The sequence below is a fragment of the Salvelinus fontinalis genome, chromosome 3 (assembly GCF_029448725.1).
Source record: "Salvelinus fontinalis isolate EN_2023a chromosome 3, ASM2944872v1, whole genome shotgun sequence".
Taxonomy (NCBI): domain Eukaryota; kingdom Metazoa; phylum Chordata; class Actinopteri; order Salmoniformes; family Salmonidae; genus Salvelinus; species Salvelinus fontinalis.
Genome location: NC_074667.1, coordinates 77,999,869 through 78,021,022, shown reverse-complemented (window position 1 = coordinate 78,021,022; position 21,154 = coordinate 77,999,869). Strand labels below are relative to the sequence as shown.

The following is a 21,154-nucleotide window of genomic DNA, read 5'->3' as shown; positions in this document are numbered from 1 at the left end:
CGGGGTAAACATTTCAGTCCCCTTAGGATGGAGTGTGGAGTTGCCAATGCAGGACAGCCACACACCCTCCGCCCTCCCATCGAAGTGGACCACCCCCTCCAGTCCACACTCCACCCCCAGTCCATCACTCCCTCCAGTCCACACTCCACCCCCAATCCATGCTCACTGGTACATCCCGAACTGTTCTCCTCCAAGCCCATCTTGTAGATATCCAGAAGCATATAGGCTGTTTTTAGTAGCCTTTTTTTGATATCCTCACAGTGGATATCGACAATAATATTTAGGTTATAAATAGGTTTTAACGGCCATATGTTTTCTTTGTAGAACCAAGCCTACCAAGTTTAACAGAACACCAGTCATCACATCACAGCCCATCTGAATCTATGACTAACCCTACTGTAGGGAATTGATTTTAATATGAAATTATAAATAAATACAAATATGACTACCGTTTGAAAGATCATGGTCCCAAGTAGCCTATATTTCAATCTTGTTTGAAGATCTTTAAAATAGTGTTGCTATTATACTGCCAAAATATAGAAAACAACAACACCAGTCAGAATAGCTTCAGAGCACCTTGGCATCGATTCTACAACTGTCTGGAACTCTATTAGAGGGATGCCCACCGTAACTCCATGAGAAATTCCATCTATTTGAGTTTTGTTGATGGTGGTGGAAAACATTGTTTTCAATTGGGTTGAGATCTGGTGACTGAGACGGGCCATGGCATATGGTTTACATTGTTGTCATGCTCATTAAACCATTCAGTGACCACTCGTGCCCTCGTGGATGGGGGCATTGTCATCCTATGGAGGCATAGCCATGGTAACCAAAATAATGGCCTGCACATTTTTATACATGACCCTAAGCATGATGGGATGTTAATTGCATCATGAACTCAGGAAGCACACTTGTGTGGAAGGACCTGCTTTCAATATACTTTTTATCCATCATTTACTAAAGTGTTTCCATTATTTTGGCAGTTACCTGTAGATTCCCTATAATACAAAATATTTTTGCCAAGTTGTTAGTAATTTCAAGGAATAGAACTTGGAGGGATAGAGTACATACTAGATAACATTGTGGACATAACACAATCACTAGCCTCGTTTACACCTTGTGTTAACATGTACGTTTCGTAATCTGATCAATATGATCCAATCACTATCTAATCATACTTTTTATCCATCATTTACTCAAGTGTTTCCATTATTTTGTCAGTTATCTGTAGATTCCCTATAATAAAAAATATTTTTGCCAAGTTGTTAGTAATTTCAAGGAATAGAACTTGGAGGGATAGAGTACATACTAGATAACATTGTGGACATAACACAATCACTAGCCTCGTTTACACCTTGTGTTAACATGTACGTTTCGTAATCTGATCAATATGATCCAATCACTATCTAATCATACTTTTTATCCATCATTTACTCAAGTGTTTCCATTATTTTGGCAGTTACCTGTAGATTCCCTATAATAAAATATATTTTTGCCAAGTTGTTAGTAATTTCAAGGAATAGAACTTGGAGGGATAGAGTACATACTAGATAACATTGTGCACATGACACAATCACTAGCCTCGTTTACACCTTGTGTTAACATGTACGTTTCGTAATCTGATCAATATGGTCCAATCACTATCTAATCAAGTACAATCAGAATGTGGAAATTATCAGGACAAAGGGCGCGAGTTAGCACCAGTTTTAAACGGGGCTATACTGTGAGCTCTTCTTTATTAGCCTACAGTGTATTTTGGCGTCTGTTACGCAGGGAGGATGTGTGTCACAAGTGTTTCACACGCTCTTTTTTTTCTTAAGTTGAAACCACACGAACTTCCTTTTCTACCTTCCTTGTATTGTATTTGCGCGTAAAGAGACAGTCAGAGGAGTTGACAGCAATGATGTATATATTATACACATTGGTTGAGAAAGAGAGGCGCGAACATGTAGCCTAGGCGTTGTGTTGATAAAGGTTGAAACGTTTATCCAGGATGAACCGTTTCAGTAAATTGTCATCTGAAAAACAGAAGAAAACCTGGATGAAATATGCAGTGCTATGTTGACAACAAGATGCAACTCGAGACCGGTGAGCGCAGTGGGAGAAACCAGAATTGAAACCTGCGGTGCTTCAGTGAAGGTAGGCTTGGAATAAAGATTTGCTTATTTTAAAAAAAGACTTTTAAAAAAAAAAATATTTTTACATTTGTCCTTGAATACTGTAGTTTGGTGTAAGCATCTGCATGCGGTTTGTTTTTCAACCATGTTTTCTAAATATGTCCTTGTTTTTGATTGAGCAAATCGGCAGTGCAGTAAAGTTTTAAAACATTTTACGTTAGACTGACGATGTGCACTGAAAGATTTCTACCAATATTGGCAGTTGTTAGGCTATAGAATATAATAACTTTCTTTTTTCTCAGAGGGAACTTCTGTGATTGTCATGTAGGCTATGATTTTTCAGCTCTGGTCAACATTAACATAATTGCAAGCATTTTGTGAGTTTGTGACTATTATGATGATTATCAATGTTTTGTTCTGTTTTTCCTTGTATTATGCATATCGTTCATCTCTATCTTGAACAATGCATCTTTCCTAAGGGCATGAAACAAGATAAAGTTCAACACGCACCTCTCTAATTCAGAGGTTTTCAGTTGTACACCTGACTAGGTATCCCCCTTTTCCTCTGTATAAGAAGAGGATAAATCTGACCCTGGGAATTACAGGCCTGTATCTATCCTCAGTATAACATCAAATATCCTGGAGAGAGTTGTACATGAGCAAATGTATGAATATGTTAACAAACAGGGTCTAATGTAGGATTTTCAGTCGGGTTTTAGAAAACATACTCCACTGATTCATGTCTACTTTACTTGACAGACTTCATCAGGAAAGAGATTGATGAGGGAAATCTGTGTGGAATGGTACTGCTTGACCTACAGATGGTCTTTGATACAGTTAACCACTGTCTCCTAATCTCCAAACTGGAGGCACTGGGGTTAAGCAGTATCCCTCGAAGGCTGGGTAAAGTCCTACTTGTCAGATAGGGAGCAAGTGGTAGAGGTTAATGGTTCACTGTCTCAGGCAAAACCAATGAGTGGTGGCGTTCTGCAGGGGAGTGTGTCTGGGCTTCTACGGTTTTTACTGTATATAAACAATATGAAAGATGCTTGTTCTTGCTCTCCTTTCCTTTATTGCGGATGACTCTACACTTCTGGTGTCTCATAAAAGTAAAACTATGTTGGAGAGCATTCTTAGCACAGAGCTTACTAACATTAGCAAATGGCTTGGATATAATAAGCTATCTCTGCACTTACTGTAGGGAAAACTGAGGCAGTTATTTTTGGGTCCAGACCTAAATTGTGTAGGTCCTCTGAAATCAGAGTGTAGTTAGGGGGTGAGGTGCTGACTACTAAAACCTCTGTTAGCTACCTGGGAAGCATCCATGATGGAAGCTTGGGGGTGTGAGTGTAACAGTATAACTTTAAACCGTCCCCTCGCCCCGACCCGGGCGCGAACCAGGGACCCTCTGCACACATCAACAACTGACACCCACGATGCGTCGTTACCCATCGCTCCACAAAAGCCGCGGCCCTTGCAGAGCAAGGGGCAACCCTACTTAAAGTCTCAGAGCAAGTGACGTAACTGATTGAAATGCTACTAGCGCGTGCCCGCTAACTAGCTAGCCATTTCACATCCGTTACACTCACCCCCCTTTCAACCTCCTCCTTTTCCGCAGCAACCAGTGATCCGGGTCAACAGTATCAATGTAACAGTATAACTTTAAACCGTCCCCTCGCCCCGACCCGGGCGCGAACCAGGGACCCTCTGCACACATCAACAACGGTTGCCCACGAAGCACGGTCATTACCCATCGCTCCACAAAGGCCGAGGCCCTTGCAGAGCAAGGGGCAACCCTACTTAAAGTCTCAGAGCAAGTGACGTAACTGATTGAAATGCTACTAGCGCGTGCCCGCTAACTAGCTAGCCATTTCACATCCGTTACATGAGCATGGCCACTAAAGTGCTAGGGAAGGTTAATGCCAGCACCAAGTTTTGGCTAAAAAGTCCAAGCTGCTTGATAAGGACTCCATGAGAGTGCTAGCCACTGCCCTCATTCAATGCCATTTTGACTACTCTAGTACTTCCTGGTTTGGGGTCTTATCTAATTTTCTGAAGGCGAAGCTCCAGATAGCCCAGAATAAGATGATCAGAGTAGTATTGAAGGTGAGTCCACCTACTCACATAGGTAGGAGCTGCGTTCAGGAACTCAACTGGCTGCCTGTTGAGGCTAGGGTGTCCCAGATTAGACTAGGTTTGGATTAATTAGGGTGTCCCAGATTAGATTGGGTTTGGTTTAATTAGGGTGTCCCAGATTATACTGGGTTTGGTTTAATTAGGGTGTCCCAGATTATACTGGGTTTGGTTTAATTAGGGTGTCTCAAATTAGACTGGGTTTGGTTTACAGGAATATTTATGGTTCTGCACCCAGATATCTAACTGGTTACTTTCCCCATGTTAAGGATGCACACAACCACAGCAACAGAACACGTGTTGCTAATGTGTGCTTATACAGGTTCAGGAGTAATGCTGGGAAAGGTACTGTCTCGTATACTGGAGCCTCAGAGTGGAATGAGTTGCCTCTGACCATTAAAACAATGTCTTCTCTGGGCAGCTTTAAAAATACAGAAAACAAATGTTTGATGTCATATTTGCCCATGTGAACGTCACCTACGACTTAACTGCAATGATGAGATGGATGTTCTTCTTCTTTGTTTTTTATGTTGTGTTATAACACGGCCATGCTATGTACAATCGTGTGGCTCTTGCCTAGCCATCTTGTCTGAAGAGGATCACTGTAACGGAGACAGAGGGAGTCAGGAAACAGGTGCAGTCGGTGAGTTTAATCAGAACGAACATTGGTGTGAATACAAAAACAGATGTAGGGTCTAAACATGGAGAAACAGGAAACAATACTACCTAACAAGTGATACAACGGAGTGTTAGATAAAGGGGAAGTAATCAGGGAGTGATGGGAGTCCAGGTGTGCCTCAAAATGGGGCGCAGGTGTGCGTAATGATGGGTTGCCAGGTGTGCGTAATGATGGGTTGCCAGGACCGGTGGTTAGTAGACCGGCAACATCGAGTAGACGTGACAATCACAAGGGAATAAGTCTCAGACTTTATTGTGTTATCCTATATGATTTAACTAATGTGTATGTATGGCTTGATTTATGTGTGCTTGTTTTGGTCGAATTAATAAACTCTATCTAATTATAGATTGATTTGAGTGAGTGTGTGTGGTCAATTATTTTTAGAAATAGCAACTATTCATTCCAATCATGTGATACTTTACTCTTCCAACCACTTCAAACCAACTGTACTAGATTATTAATCTGGGAATATGTGTTCCTGCTTGAAATGCCCTGTAGGCACCAGTAGCTTCACTCAACATGTCATTAAGCTGGTCATGGTTTTGAAATGTCTAGTATTATATCAATATAAGTCTATTGATGAAATTGTATAATACTAACTTCATTGTTTGGGTTCTACCAGTTGATTGTTATTGAAGTAGGCTATTCAATTAATTGGTGAGCTGTTGAGTGAGTTATGCATATTGTAAAACAGTGTCTCTTTTTGTTGACCCCATGCAGCCCCCCCCCCTGATGGAGAGGCCGTCTTCTACAACCAGGCGTCAGGCCTGGTTCCAGACCGGTCGCCAGTGGCCAACCCTGAAAGAACAAGATCCACAGGGACCTCCATCCATCCACCCGTCTGTTCCACACCAGCCTGCATCAGAGGATGATGTCTTCTCAGATGGTCAGTTCTTATTTTGGTAGTTTGATAAAGAGTTTACATTTTGAGTGACATTTAAAAAATAAATAAGTTACCTTTACTTAACTAGGCACGTCAGTTATTTACAATGACGGCCTACCCCGGCCAAACCCGGACGACGCTGTGCCAATTGTGTGCTGCCCTATGGGACTCCAAATCACGGCCGGATGTAATCCAGGCTGGATTCGAACCAGGGACTGTAGTGACGCCTCTTGCACTGAGATGCAGTGCCTTAGACCGCTGCGACATTGATGCATTACTGTATAATATCTATTGAACAACAACAGGCAGGGGGCTAAAATTCCTTAACAACAACTCTGTTTAGTCTGGTATATTTATAAGTCACAATATGTGGGCGGCTGGCCTCTGCATGATGCATCACAGCTTTGTGACAAAACAGAGCAAAAAAAATGTACTAAGTGTTAATTGTCTTAATGCTGAATGCTCACCCTGATTGTTCTATATCTACTGTTTCCACAGGATGCTCAGCAGGAAAGATTGAGAGCTGGCTGCTGGGCTGCGGGTGAGTGAGCATGCCGTGCAAGGTTTGACTTTGAAATGAAAAACTTCAGAGCGAAACTCAATAGGCAAGGATGATGCGTCAGTGGCAGCTAAAGGTTGATGGAAACCGCCCACAGTGTGGGGGAAATGTTACACATGTGAATTGCCAGTATTAAGTTGTGCTCGAAAATAGACATTTTCTGTTTAGGATATGGTTACAGGTCAATGAACAGCATGGCCCAAAGGGGATTCTTGAGTCAGTTCCGAAACACCTTGGTTCTAGAACTAGTTGTGTTCTATTTATACTGTTGGACATTCTATTTCCAAACTTTCTTTGGTGTTGTGTTTATAGTCCCAGGTTTCCATCGTATTTGGTAGAATAGTACTGTTTGTTTTGTTGCTTCCTCCAGTTATGTTTAACAGAAAACAGCATCCATGTTAGCACAGAAAATAAATTGTTGTATAACTGGATGGAAACTTAAGTATTGTGTAATTACTTATGTATTATTACCAATGATCATAGATGACTTGGTCGCGACTCTATTGGCAACCTGATGTCATGAACGCAAGTCAAATTACTCAAGTAGTCTTAAAACGCTGCTAAAAGGGACGTGCGAACTTGTATTAGTACTTTGTAGGTTTTTCAGTCGGATAAAGTGAGATAAGAAATGCTGGGATGTTCTTACAACATCTGGTTGACTTCACTTGACTATCTGACAATCCGCTTGACAGCATTTCCTCTGTAGGAAGTGAACAAACTTGTAAAAGCTGTAGCTCTGTTGGACAGACTGAGAGGATAGCTGGCTAGAGATGATCCCTGTAGGTTTGACCCTGTATAGTAAAGATACAGTAGGTCTGGTTTGACCTGGTGTTTAACACAGAGAAGGCATAGGTTAAACAACCATTAATTATCTATCTAACAGACAGTAGTATTTACTCATTCTGACTGCAGCTGATCACTGGGGCTAAATAGCCAGTTAGGATATATATATATATATTGTACCAGTCAAAAGTTTGGACACACCAACTCATTCAAGGGTTTTTCTTTATTTACTATTTTCTACATTGTAGAATAATAGTGAAGACATCAGAATTATGAAATAACACATAGAATCATGTAGTAACCCCAAAAAGTGTTAAACAAATGCAAATATATTTTATATTCTTCAAAGTAGCCACCCTTTGCCTTGATGACAGCTTTGTACACTCTTGGCATTCTCTCAACCAGCTTCATGAGGAATGCTTTTCCAACAGTTTTGAAGGAGTTCCGACATGTGATTGTGGAGGCCAGGTCATCTGATGCAGCACTCCATCACTCTCCTTGGTCAAATAGCCCTTACACAGCCTGGAGGTGTGTTGGGTCGTTGTCCTGTTGAAAAACGAATCATAGTCCCACTAAGCGCAAACCAGATGGGATGATGTTCTCCCCACTGTATATATACATTTGCTGAAATTTCTAAAATCCTGTTTTCACTTTGTTGTTATGGGGTATTGCGTATAGATTGACGAGGGGAAAAAACAAAATTTAGAACAAGGATGTAAAATAACAAAATGTGTAAAAGGTCAAGGGGTCTGAATACTTTCCGAATGCACTGTATATCCACATACAATCTTTAATAGATAGACCAATGGTGTTTATATAAATAGTGAAGAGAACAGGTCCCAAGATCGACCCCTGTGGTACACCTTTATACCTTTATTCAGACTTAACCCCATCAATCAGGTGTCTGAGCTCAGGCCTATCGAGGACAACTTATTAAACAAAATAGCATGATCAACAGGATTTTAGAAATTTCAGCAAATGTATATATATATATCATTTTTGAGCTTCACGGTTTGTGTTTGTAGTGTTTATTGTTTTGTTCGGTGTCATTTTGATTAAATAAAAGAAAATGTACGCTCACCACGTTGCACCTTGGTCCACTTCCTTCAACAGCCGTGACACCGTCCTTATGGAGTGGCAGCACAAGAGATGATGTCTATACTCTTTGAATATTTCCTGTTAATAATGTTAAATAAAAAAAATGGTGGGTTATTGAGCCAACAATGATGGGTGCTGCACACTTTAAGCAGACTGTGATCCAATTGGTCAGGCTCCTGTGGATTTGTTGTCTATTGCTACCAAAGCATACAGGACTTGTTTTTCTGTAAATAGTCTACATGTAGCCGGGTTCCTATTACAATCTGAAAGAGTGGTTACATAATAATCAGATTTAGCCTTTCTGAATAGGTTTTTGTTATTGTTGTACATAATGATTCCTCAGTTGCTTAAAAGCTTGCCAGTCCGGGCCTAGGCTTCTGTTCCTGGCCTTGACCCAAGCATCATGTCTTTTATGATAATTCCAGAGTGTACCAAGCATTTGATCTGTCTTTAACCCTTTTTTTAAAGGTAACATGATTATCTACAATAGTATTGAAGACATCTACAAAAAAAGGCTCAAAGCTAAATCATGTTCAGGGATTAGCTGAAATACAATCAAGGTCACTAAAATAAAGATTGTGTAAAAAAAAAAGAATAAAAAAAAAAAAGAAGCCTGCTCACTGAGTTTTTTTTTTAAAGCTTCTTTTAGATTTTTGTATTCTCACATCTCTAATGCATACAACTGGGCAATAGTCACTGTCTTGAGTGAAGACACCAGTAGAAACATATTTATCTGGTGTATCAGTTAAAATAAGAACAATCAGAGTTGACTTTGAAGGATCTTTCGGGTTGTGCCATGTAGGCTTAGTCACCAGCTGGGTGAGGTTTAGATCATTACACATGTCTTTTAGATTGTCTGAAGCCTGCATTTCTCAATCATAATTTAGGTCACCCAGGATAATAACTTCTGATTTTAGTAAAATAAAAACTGGTTTCCTCATCGAGTGCACAAAGGTTAGCCGGGGGAGGACAATCGACCCCTATAACAGTTATGGATGACATTTTTCCCCAGACAAAGGCTTAAAGATATACTGAACAAAAATATAAACACAACATTCAACTATTTCAAATATTGTACTGAGTTACAGTTCATATAAAAAAATCAGCCAATTGAAATAAATAAATTAGGTCTTAATCTATGGATTTCACATGACTGGGAATACAGATATGCATCTGTTGGTCACATGTACCTTAAAGAAAAGGTAGGATCAGAAAACCAGTCAGTATCTGATGTGACCACCGTTTGGCTCAAGCAGAGCGACATCTCCTTCACATAGAGTTGATCAGGCTGTCGATTGTGGCCTGTGGAATGTTGTCCTAATCTTTTCAATGGCTGTCTGAACACAACTTTGACATCAGGAAACCGCTCTCCCACACATGAGGTTGAGCTCTCCCACACATGAGGCCGTTTGGCTATACTGTCAAATTCTCAAAAACAATGTTGAAGGAGGCTTATGGTAGAGAAAGGAAATTCTCTGGCAACAGCTCTGGTGGACATTCCTGCAGTCAGCTTGCCAATTGTACGCTCTCTAAAAACTTGAAACATCTGTGGCATTGTGTTGTGACAGAACGGCACATTTTAGAGTGGCCTTTTATTGTCCCCAGTACAAGGTGCACCTGTGTAATGATCATGCAGTTTAATTAGCTTCTTGATTTGCCACACCTGTCAGGTGGATGGATTATCTTGGCAAAGGAGAAATGCTCACTAACAGGGATGTAACTAAATTTGTGCACAAAATCTGAGCTTTTTGTGCGTATGGAACATTTCATTTTTAGGTCAGATCTTGAAACTAACACTTTACATGTTGTGTTTATATTTTTGTTCAGTGTAGTAGCAAAACAAAAAGAGTCAGCTCTAAACACATAATAACCCTTATTATTAATATCATAGTCCAGAATGTCCCCAGAGATCCAAGTTTCAGTCAATACCAGAATGTCTGGATAAGTCTGCATAGCCCAGATCTTAATGTAATCCAGTTTAGGAAGTAAGTTCCTAATATTCAGATGTGTCTGCATAGCCCAGATCTTAATGTAATCCAGTTTAGGAAGTCAATTCCTAATGTTCAGATGCATCAACCCAAGCCCTTTACGTTTTTTTAAAGTCACATGGAAACTCCAATTCAAACAAGCTACATTCAACAGGCGCTGTCTGATGGTTGATATCTATATAGTTGCTATGGCTATAAGATTGCATAGAACTGGTCTATCCCTATTAGTAAGAGAAGAAATTGGAATGTATTTTTCAAGGTTGGCACCATGGGGCCTGGGGTTGGCACATTTACATTACATTTAAGTCATTTAGCAGACGCTCTTATCCAGAGCGACTTACAAATTGGTGCATTCACCTTAAGATATCCAGTGGAACAGCCACTTTACAATAGTGCATCTAAATCTTTTAAGGGGGGGGGGGGGTCAGAAGGATTACTTTATCCTATCCTAGGTATTCCTTAAAGAGGTGGTCACCATAGGGTCTGGGGTTGGCACCATAGGGTCTGGGGTTGGCACCATAGGGCCTGGGGTGCCAACGTCAATATGAGGAACTCTCAGAGTAACCAATGATGGAATAAATCAAATTCAATTTTATTTGTCACATACATCGAATACAACAGGAATACAACCTTACATTGAAATGCTTACTTACAAACCAACAATGCAGTTTTAAGAAAATACCCCCCCCCCCCCCCTCCCACAAAAAAGGTAAGAGATAAGAATAACAAGTAATTAAAGAGCATCAGTAAATAACAGTAGCGGGGCTATATACAGGGGGGACCGGTACAGAGTCAATGTGCGGGGGCACCGGTTAGTTGAGGTAATTGAGGTAATATGTACATGTAGGTAGAGTTATTAAAGTGAATATGCATAGATAATAACAGCGAGTAGCAGCAGCGGGGGGGGGGGGGGGGCAATGCAAATAGTCAGGGGGGGCAATGCAAATAGTCTGGGTATCCATTTGATTAGCTGTTCAGGAGTCTTATAGCTTTGGGGTAAAAATGATTTAGGAGCTTCTTGGACCTGAACTTTGCGCTCCGGTACCGCTTGCCGTGCGGTAGCAGAGAGAACAGTCTATGACTAGGGTGGCTGGAGTCTTTGACAATTTTTTGTGCTTTCCTCTGACACCTCCTGGTATAGAGGTCCTGGATGGCAGGAAGCTTGGCCCCGGTGATGTACTGGGCCGTACACACTACTCTCTGTAGTGCCTTGCGGTCGGAGGCCGAGCAGTTGCCGTACCAGGCGGTGTTGTAATAATAAAGGTTTTGTTTTGGTGTGTACGTTTTATTTTTATTTAAACTTTATGATTAGTAACAACATGTAACCTACACCTTCTCATTAGGCTGGAGACGGACTCAGAAAACTCTAGACATAATCTGACTGTTGGTAAGTCTGACAACAAAGTCACCGTCACTGAAATCTACTGTCAGCATGGAGCGATGATGTCATATCCTACTGGTCACAACAGAACACTGATTTTAGTCTCCTCTCTTCTTCCAGAGTCTCTGCTGAAATCGAACAGTTTTGAAGATGACCTGAGTCTGGGGGCCGAGGGTGAGGATGAAAGAGAACATAAACCCATTGGCACACACACACACACACACACACACACACACACACACACACACACACACACACACACACACACACACACACACACACACCACAGGAAATAATCAAAGCAGGAAATAGTTTCGTAGGAAAATTAGGAGAGCATCATGGATGTTTTGGGAACGGTTGGTCTCTGTATGTGTGTCACCTTGTGAAGTCCATTATACCTGTTTTGACTAGTGGAAGCTTTCTTTTTTTTTTTTTTTTTACATTTGCCATTTAATAAATCCAGGGTACAGGTCTGTGCAATGTTAGTGAGATACACCGTCCTCATGGCATAGGACTGCTTCTCCACTGCTGGTACATCAACGACATGTAGTTACACTGAAACAAAACAATCTAATCTTAAGCCTTCACCTCCTAATGAGTGTCTGACATGCTGGTGCATGTTATTTAGCTGCTGACTGACTGCCTCGCCCTAAGACTGGCCCGATATATAAAGCAAAGATGAGGGCGTGTCTGAAAAGAGACGAGCCATCGCTCACTGAAGTCTAGTCACAACACAAAGGGGCACATGTCACAGAGGAAATGTACATATATATATATACACACACACACATACACATAGACATACATAGACACACACACACACACACACACATACACATATACATATACATACATAGACACACACATACACATATACATACATAGACACACACATACACATACACATAGACATACATAGACACACACACACACAGACATATACATACACACACACACATACACACATACACACACACACACATACACACACACACATATACACACATATACACATATACATACACACACACACACACACACACACACACACACACACACACACACACACACACATATATATATATATATACACACACACACATATATACATATATACATATACACATATACACACACACACACACACACACACACACACACACACACACAACCAGTGTTTTCTTTTCACTGAAACGTTACTTTTCTTTAATGTTTTACAGCTACAGTATTAAATGTTGAGGAAGGAGTCTCAGAACTGGGGTAAGACAACATGAAGAATGTGTGGTTTAATTACATAAATTCTGTCAAACCTCTTTCCTATTTAGAGGGAGGTTTAGTCAAGTATGGTTGACGTGACGTAAATTGACCTGCTTTTATCTCCCAATGGTGGTGCCTGCTGGCTAAATGGTGCCTGTGTAGGAGCTGCCCACTGCTGCTTCCGCCACCCAAACATCCTCACAGAGGAGTCACCACCAGGTCAGTGGCCACCCACAGTAGACCTGTCAAATTTACAAAGTACTACACATGGCAAGCTAAAATTATAGTCTGGAGTTATTTTTTTTTTTTTTACAATGCCTCTTTATGCATTTTCCCAGCTACTACTACATTAGTACATTAAATACAGGTATATTAAGATTTGACTTCTGTTTAATACAGGCATAATAATAAATAATAGCATGCATCAACTACTATTACAGAGTTATTAGAATCTTTCTGGTTTGTTTTGCCAACTACTATTACAGAGTTATTAGAATCTTTCTGGTTTGTTTTGCCAACTACTATTACAGAGTTATTAGAATCTTTCTGGTTTCTTTTGCCCATTGTTTATTTTTGCCTGTCACAGGTGTTTGATCTGTGATTCCTGTTTTCTTGTACTGTATCTGCAGTACTCCCCGCCAGAGGCTGGTTCTGCCTCATCTCCACCTGGGTCACAGTCTGGCCTCCAGTGGGCTCTCCAAAAGCACCAGTAAAGCATCGAGGCGAGTTAGGACCAACCACTCTCAACCTGATGTTTCACAGTCTAACAGATCTAGTACAACGTCACTGAGAATGCTTAAACTGAAGTGCAGTCAGTAAATCTCTCTCTCTCTCTTTCTCTCTCTCTCTCTCTCTCTCTCTCTCTCTCTCCCTTCCTCTATATCTCCGTCCTCATCCCCTCTCTCTTCTTCTGTCTCTCTGACTCATCACCTACACACACACACACACCCCCCCCAGTGTGTCGGAGGCGCTGCAGATGTGTGCGGAGGATGCAGAGGAGACTCTGTACCAGTTAGGGTTTGGTTGTGATGAGCCTGAGGTTACGGCCCGTATCCCTATCCGCTTCATCAACTTCCCGTCCCATGCCCACGGCATCAACCTCCGCCTCTTTCTTCAGTCCCAACTGCACCGGCTCCGACAGGAAGACCCAGGACTCTCCCTGGCCAGTAAGACAAGCACACACCATTGTGTCAGACTCCCACCCACACTACTGTGGTCATCACCAGCATGCAACACCCACATCTTCCTCTATATGACTCAGCTATAATTTACATAATAACTGTAGTTATGTAGCACTTTTCATGCAGTTGAAACAGTTGCATCACTAAATCAAAGTGTACAATAGACAACTACATCTACAGACTGATAGTGTCTATATAACTCAGCATAGTACACAGTGCCTTCAGAAAGCATTCATATCTCTTGACTTATTCCACCTTTTTGTTGTGTTACATCCTGAATTTAAATTTGAAAATAAAAAAAATGATCTCTCACCCATCTACACACAATACCCCCACATAATCATAATCATAATCAGTTTACAATTGGCTCATTCATCCCCCTCCTCTCCCCTGTAACTATTCCCCAGGTCGTTGCTGCAAATGAGAACGTGTTCTCAGTCAACTTACCTGGTAAAATAACGGTAAATAAATAATAACAAAGTGAAAACATTTTGAAAACAAAGTGAAAACGTTTTTTAGAAATTGTAGCTAATTTATTGAAATTTAATTCAGAAATATAGTGCCTTGCAAAAGTATTCACCCCCCTTGGCGTTTTTCCTATTTTGTTGCATTACAACCTGTAATTTAAATGGATTTTAATTTGGCTTACATGTAATGGACATACAGAAAGTAGTCCAAATTGGTGAAGTAAAATAAAATAAAAAACTTGTTTCAAAAAATGTAAAACAATTAAAAATGGAAAAGTGGTGGGTGCACATCTATTCACCCCCTTTGATATGAAGCCCCTAAAAAAGATCTGGTGCAACCAATTACCTTCAGAAGTCACATAATTAGTTAAATAAAGTCCACCTGTGTTCAATCTAAGTGTCACATGATCTGTCACATGATCTCAGTATATATACACCTGTTCTGAAAGGCCCCAGAGTCTGCAACAAGTGGCACCATGAAGTGGCACCATGAAGACCAAGGAGCTCTCCAAACAGGTCAGGGACAAAGTTGTGGAGAAGTACAGATCAGGGTTGGGTTGTACAACAATATCTGACACTTTGAACATCCCACGGAGCACCATTAAATCCATTATTAAAACATGGAAAGAATATGGCACCACAACAAACCTTGCAAGTGAGGGCTGCCCACCAAAACTCACAGATCAGGCAAGGAGGGCATTAATCAGAGAAGCAACAAAGAGACCAAAGATAAGGTGGCTCTACAAAGAATTGACTTTGGGGGGGGTGGGGTGTGTGTGTGTGTGTGTGGGGGGGGGGGGGGGGGGGGTGAATAGTTATGCACGCTCAAGTTCTTGTTTGTTTCATAAAAAATAAAAAATATTTTACATCTTCAAAGTCGTAGGCATGTTGTGTAAATCAAATTATACAACCCCCCTAGAAATCAATTTTAATTCCAGGTTGTAAGGCAACAAAATAGGAAAAATGCCATGAGGGTGAATACTTTCGCAAGCCACTGTATCTCATTTATACTGAACAAAAAATACACGCAACATGCAACAATTTCAACAATTTTACTGAGTTATAGTTCATATAAACAAAATCAGTCAATTCAAATAAATTATGCCCTAATCAATGGATTTCACATGACTGGGCAGGGGCACAACCATGGGTGGGCCTGGGAGGGCATAGGCCCACCCACTGGGAACCAGGCCCAGCCAATCAGATTGAGTTTTCCCCACATAAAGAGCTTTATTACAGACAGAAACACACCTCGGTTTCATCACCGGGTGGCTGGTCTCAGACGATCGATCCCTCAGGTGAAGAAGCTGGATGTGGAGGTTCTGGGCTGGTGTGGTTGCATGTGGTCTGCGGTTGTGAGGCCGGTTGAACGTACTGCCAAATTCTGTAAAATGACGTTGGAGGCGGTTTATGGTAGAGAAAGTAAAGTGACATTCTCTTATTTGAGCATAAAAGCGTTTCCACCGTCATCTCTCGCATAGTTAATTTTACAGTTGCAAACAAATGCATGTTTAGGAATATTTTTATTCTGTACAGGCTTCCTTCTTTTCACTCTGTCAATTAGGTTAGTATTGTGGAGTAACTACAATGTTGATGATCCATCCATATTTCCTATCACAGCCATTAAACTCTGTAACTGTTTTGAAGTCACCATTGGCTTCATGGTGAAATCCCTGAGCTGTTTCCTTCTTCTCTGGCAACTGAGTTAGGAACGACGCCTGTATCTTTGTAGTGACTGGGTGTACTGATACACCATCCAAACTGTAATTAATAACTTTACCATGGTCAAAGGGATATTCAATGACAGCTTTTATTTACCAATAGGTGCCCTTCTTTGCGAGGCATTGGAAAACCTCCCTGGTCTTTTGTAGTTGAATATGTGTTTGAAATTCACTGCTCAATTTACAGATAATTGTATGTGTTGGGTACAGAGATGGGCTAGTCATTCAAAATCATGTTCAACACTACTATTGAACACAGTGTTATTATGTGACTTGTTAAGCAACATGTTACCCCTCAACTTATTTAGGCTTGTCATAACAAAGGGGTTGATTACTTATTGACTCAAGACATTTATTAATTTGTAAAAATATCAAACAACATAATTCCACTTTGACATTATAGGGTGTAAACCAATGACAAAAAAGTATTGGTTTACAAAAGTAGATGTAATCTGTTTTAAATGCAGGCTGTAACACAACAAAATGTGGAACAAATCAAGGAGTGTGAATACTTTCTGAAGGCACTGTAGTATGTTTCTTCAAATGTTTCTCCAAACAGTACAATGCTCTCATTGTCCTCTGTTAGGCAGCATTCCAAACAGTACAATACTCTCACTGTCCTCTGTTAGGCAGCATTCCAAACAGTACAATACTCTCATTGTCCTCTGTTAGGCAGCATTCCAAACAGTACAATACTCTCATTTTCCTCTGTTAGGCAGCATTCCAAACAGTACAATACTCTCATTGTCCTCTGTTAGGCAGCATTCCAAACAGTACAATACTCTCATTGTCCTCTGTTAGGCAGCATTCCAAACAGTACAATACTCTGATTGTCCTCTGTGTTAGGCAGCATTCCAAACAGTACAATACTCTGATTGTCCTCTGTGTTAGGCAGCATTCCAAACAGTACAATACTCTGATTGTCCTCTGTGTTAGGCAGCATTCCAAACAGTACAATACTCTGATTGTCCTCTGTGTTAGGCAGCATTCCAAACAAACTGTTCCTTTCTCTTTCCCTGATGAACGTTTCTTTCACCCTGCAGGTCGTTTCAGGCAGGTAGAGGTGCTGACAGCCATGGCCAACGCCTTCTACTCCCTCTACTCACACGTGTCCCGCACACCCCTCCAGAAACTCGCCCCTCCCGAGTTCAGCTTCTCCCCCACCGCCGACGGGCAGATCGGACGGCGCTTCATGGGAAGCGTCCGCAGCGAACCGAGGTCTCCAGTGGAACGACTCAAGGACACGGTTTCTAAGATGTGCCTGTATACTGGCTCTGGGGGTTCCGCCCGGCTGGGCTCAGACTCTGCCTGCCCCAGACCAGGACTCTCCCCAGGGCCTGGGTCTGGGTCGGCCCCCAAGAAGAGAAGCAGCCTGCCTGACTTGGTGGGTCTGGTCCTGGAGAACACCAAGGCAGAGGCTTTATCCAGAGACATGGAGGATAATCAGGATACAGGGGACAGTAATGAGACGAGTGCTGCTGTGGACACGATGGTGAAGGATAGAGAGACAGAGACACAGGGACACATAGACAGGGAGGGGGAGCAGGGGTTGTTTTCAGATGTACAGGATATGGACACTGGGGATAGTAATAAGGCATGTGCTGTGGGCACACGTATGTTCAGGGACAGAGAGACAGAGACACCGGGACATAGAGACACAGTCAGGGACAAGGAGTTGGAGCAGGGATCGTCATCAGATAGGGATGGAGTTGATTTAGAGAGAGAGCAACATTCTGACACAACACCCAACCTTGGGGCATCATCACTTTCAGAATCAGGTCATCAAAGAGAGCCCAGTAGTAGGAAGAAGCTGGACTTTGGCCGTACTACTCCAAGACCTACTTGTGAAGTTGGAGAAACTCAAAACACAATGCATCCCACAGGCTGGGCAACGGTAGTGGCACCGGTCGCCAAGGTTACCCACGACATCACCCGTCCTCAGATCGTTGAGTGTGTTCACCAGGCTCCGTACAGCAGTCAACTACAACCGTGGAATAATAACACACAGGCGGCGGACACTTTGTCATCTGTCGTCTCCTCTGAGAACGTCAGAAGATCTGACCGATCCTTCACCACAGACGGACTACACCAACCCAGGGAGGAGAAATGCTTAACTACCAGTAACTCAGCCAAGAGTTTAGAGGTCACAGTAACTCCCATGTCTAAGGTTGAATCCAGCTTGGGAGAAACTGGAACACTGGTGGTGTCAACGTTCGTGCCTATAGAGCTCCTTAGTTGCAGGAAGTCCCCTTGTCTCATCACTGTTACTGATGTGACACCTTCTAGTTCTTTAGACACAGATGCACCTGAGATGATTCTCCCTCCCAGTGGTGGGACCACAGTGGTGCCTCCAGCAGCTCAGTATTATCCAGGTGTATGGAGGAACAAGAGGTACCTGAGTCCTCTGAAACCACCACCACTCCAGGGGCAGGTCTCCCACACTATTCAACAGGCCAACTCCTTTGAGCTGGAGGAGGTAAGTGACAGAACTGTTTTGGATTGACCTATATGGCGCACCGTACTCCGGCCTCTGAGTTCCTAGGGCTGATACACACATATATCTGGTGTAGTCCATTATCTAACCATCCTTGGCTGCCTGACATAAAGCAAATCAAATCAAACTTTGTCAAATGCGCCGAATATAACAAGTGTAGACTTTACCGTGAAATGCTTAATTACAAGCCCTTAACCAACAGTGCAGTTCAAGAAGAGTTAAGAAAATATTTACCAAATAAAGTAAAAAATAATCATAAAAAGTAACACAATAAAATAACAATAACGAGGCTATATACAGGGGGTACCGGTACCGAGTCAACGTGGAGGCTATATACAGGGGGGTACCGGTACCGAGTCAATGGTGAGACTATATACAGGGGGTACCGGTACAGAGTCAATGTGGAGGTTATATACAGGTGGTACCGGTACAGAGTCAATGTGGAGGTTATATACAGGTGGTACCGGTACAGAGTCAATGTGGAGGCTATATACAGGGGGTAACGGTACAGAGTCAATGTGGAGGCTATATACAGGGGGTACCGGTACCGAGTCAATGTAAAGGCTATATACAGGGGGTACCGGTACCGAGTCAACGTGGAGGCTATATACAGGGGGTACCGGTACCGAGTCAATGTGGAGGCTATATACAGGGGGTACTGGTACCGAGTCAATGTGGAGGCTATATACAGGGGGTACTGGTACCGAGTCAATGTGGAGGCTATATACAGGGGGTACCGGTACCGAGTCAATGTGGAGGCTATATACAGGGGGTACTGGTACTGAGTCAATGTGGAGGCTATATACAGGGGGTACCGGTACCGAGTCAATGTGGAGGCTATATACAGGGGGTACTGGTACTGAGTCAATGTGGAGGCTATATACAGGGGGTACCGGTACCGAGTCAATGTGGAGGCTATATACAGGGGGTACCGGTACCGAGTCAATGTGGAGGCTATATACAGGGGGTACTGGTACTGAGTCAATGTGGAGGCTATATACAGGGGGTACTGGTACCGAGTCAATGTGGAGGCTATATACAGGGGGTACCGGCACCGAGTCAATGTGGAGGGATACAGGTTAGTCGACGTAATCTGTACATGTAGGTAGGGGTGACGTGACTATGTATACTTGGGCCAGGAGTTTTTCCTGACTACCTGTTTTTCCAATAGGTACATAGCGCAGGGGAGGAAGACTTTGGACAGCAAGAAACTATACGGTCAACATCTTTGTCACGGTCTACTGTCAATCAAAACAAAGGTGAGTTCATAGTCAGCTGAGACCTAGTGATATTAACAGTCTATATCTGCTCACTACACTCTTAGGGGGGGGAAAAGGTGCTATCTAGAACCTAAAATGGTTCCTCGGCTGTCCCCATAGGGGAACCCTTTTTTTTTTTTTTTAAGAGTTTACTACCAAACTAGTTGTTTTTAGAGAAAGATGACTGACTAGTGTGATTCAGAGCAGTCAAATTGCTGACTGGGACTTTGGTTTAATCTCACAGGAACACACACACCCTTTTCAAATTACAGTTTGAAGTGAATGTGGTTGATACTGTAGCTGAAATGGGCAGTGCTGTTACATTACCCGCAAATGACTTGCTGTGTGAAGGTGTGTTCACAACTTGTACCCACACTTTCTCGTAAGAATAATTGTTGTTCATCAAGAACATCAGCCAACTGGAAATGTTGAGGAAAGTATGGGTAGATTTCTGGTTGACCCTGCATGTTTAATTCTGAAGTATTGTAGGCCTGTGTTAAAGCCATGAGGAGAATATGGCTGTATCCATCTGTGTGTAGACCTGAGGTTCTCTTTCTGTAGGTCTGGTGGTTCGAGGGGACAGCATGCAATCAGACAGTAGTGGCTACGCCGATGAAGACGTCTATTCCCCTGAGAGACAAGAGCTGATGGACAGACCCTCAGGGAAATAGACTCCGGGAACTATTTATTTGTATGAGTCACACAAACATATTCAGCCACTGAAGAAACTTCATGAAAAATCCGTATCTGTTGAATGTATGAAAAGGTTTGTTATTGTTAATGACATCATGAACACACCCACTGGCGTGACGTCGACCGAGTTCGCAGTTGTCTTCCGGCGGTTAACGCATTGCCCCGGAGGTATATTTAACACAGATCAAGTTGCCTAACCTGATGCGCAGGCATTGCATCAACCAACAGTTGTGTGCCAGACAATGCAATGTGGTTAGCTGACATGTTAAATACTTATCCAGGCGTTGTTAGATCTGGCATGAGTCTTCAGTGTAGTCGGACAGTTTGATTGTGTAGACTGTCCTATGTCCAGTGTTACTGTAGACAGTCATTAATCCATGCTAGTGCTGTGACTTTTGTGTGAAAATTGTTATTTATGGATGTTAAAAATAAATGTTTTATAAATTAAGAGAATCAATAAG

At 42.1% G+C, this 21,154-nt stretch overlaps 1 protein-coding gene across 3 annotated transcripts; it reads left to right on the top strand.

The window, feature by feature from the left end:
* Positions 1-1,414: 1,414 nt before the first annotated feature.
* Positions 1,415-21,125, top strand: tespa1 (thymocyte expressed, positive selection associated 1). 3 transcript variants are annotated; one of them, XM_055918112.1, is made up of 13 exons: positions 1,418-2,139; positions 4,831-4,893; positions 5,650-5,815; positions 6,311-6,353; positions 11,584-11,627; positions 11,742-11,795; positions 12,842-12,881; positions 13,041-13,097; positions 13,508-13,600; positions 13,836-14,044; positions 17,291-18,723; positions 19,913-20,000; positions 20,562-21,124. In XM_055918112.1, exons 1-13 carry the CDS (start codon positions 2,059-2,061, stop codon positions 20,669-20,671), a joined length of 2,481 nt encoding a protein of 826 aa, XP_055774087.1. In that variant the 5' UTR covers positions 1,418-2,058; the 3' UTR covers positions 20,672-21,124. The 3 variants fall into 3 exon arrangements, with proteins under 3 accessions (XP_055774085.1, XP_055774086.1, XP_055774087.1); XM_055918110.1 differs by having other exon boundaries at positions 1,415-2,139; positions 11,584-11,795; positions 20,562-21,125; XM_055918111.1 differs by lacking the exon at positions 4,831-4,893 and having other exon boundaries at positions 1,415-2,139; positions 11,584-11,795; positions 20,562-21,125.
* The last annotated feature ends 29 nt before the right edge of the window (positions 21,126-21,154 follow it).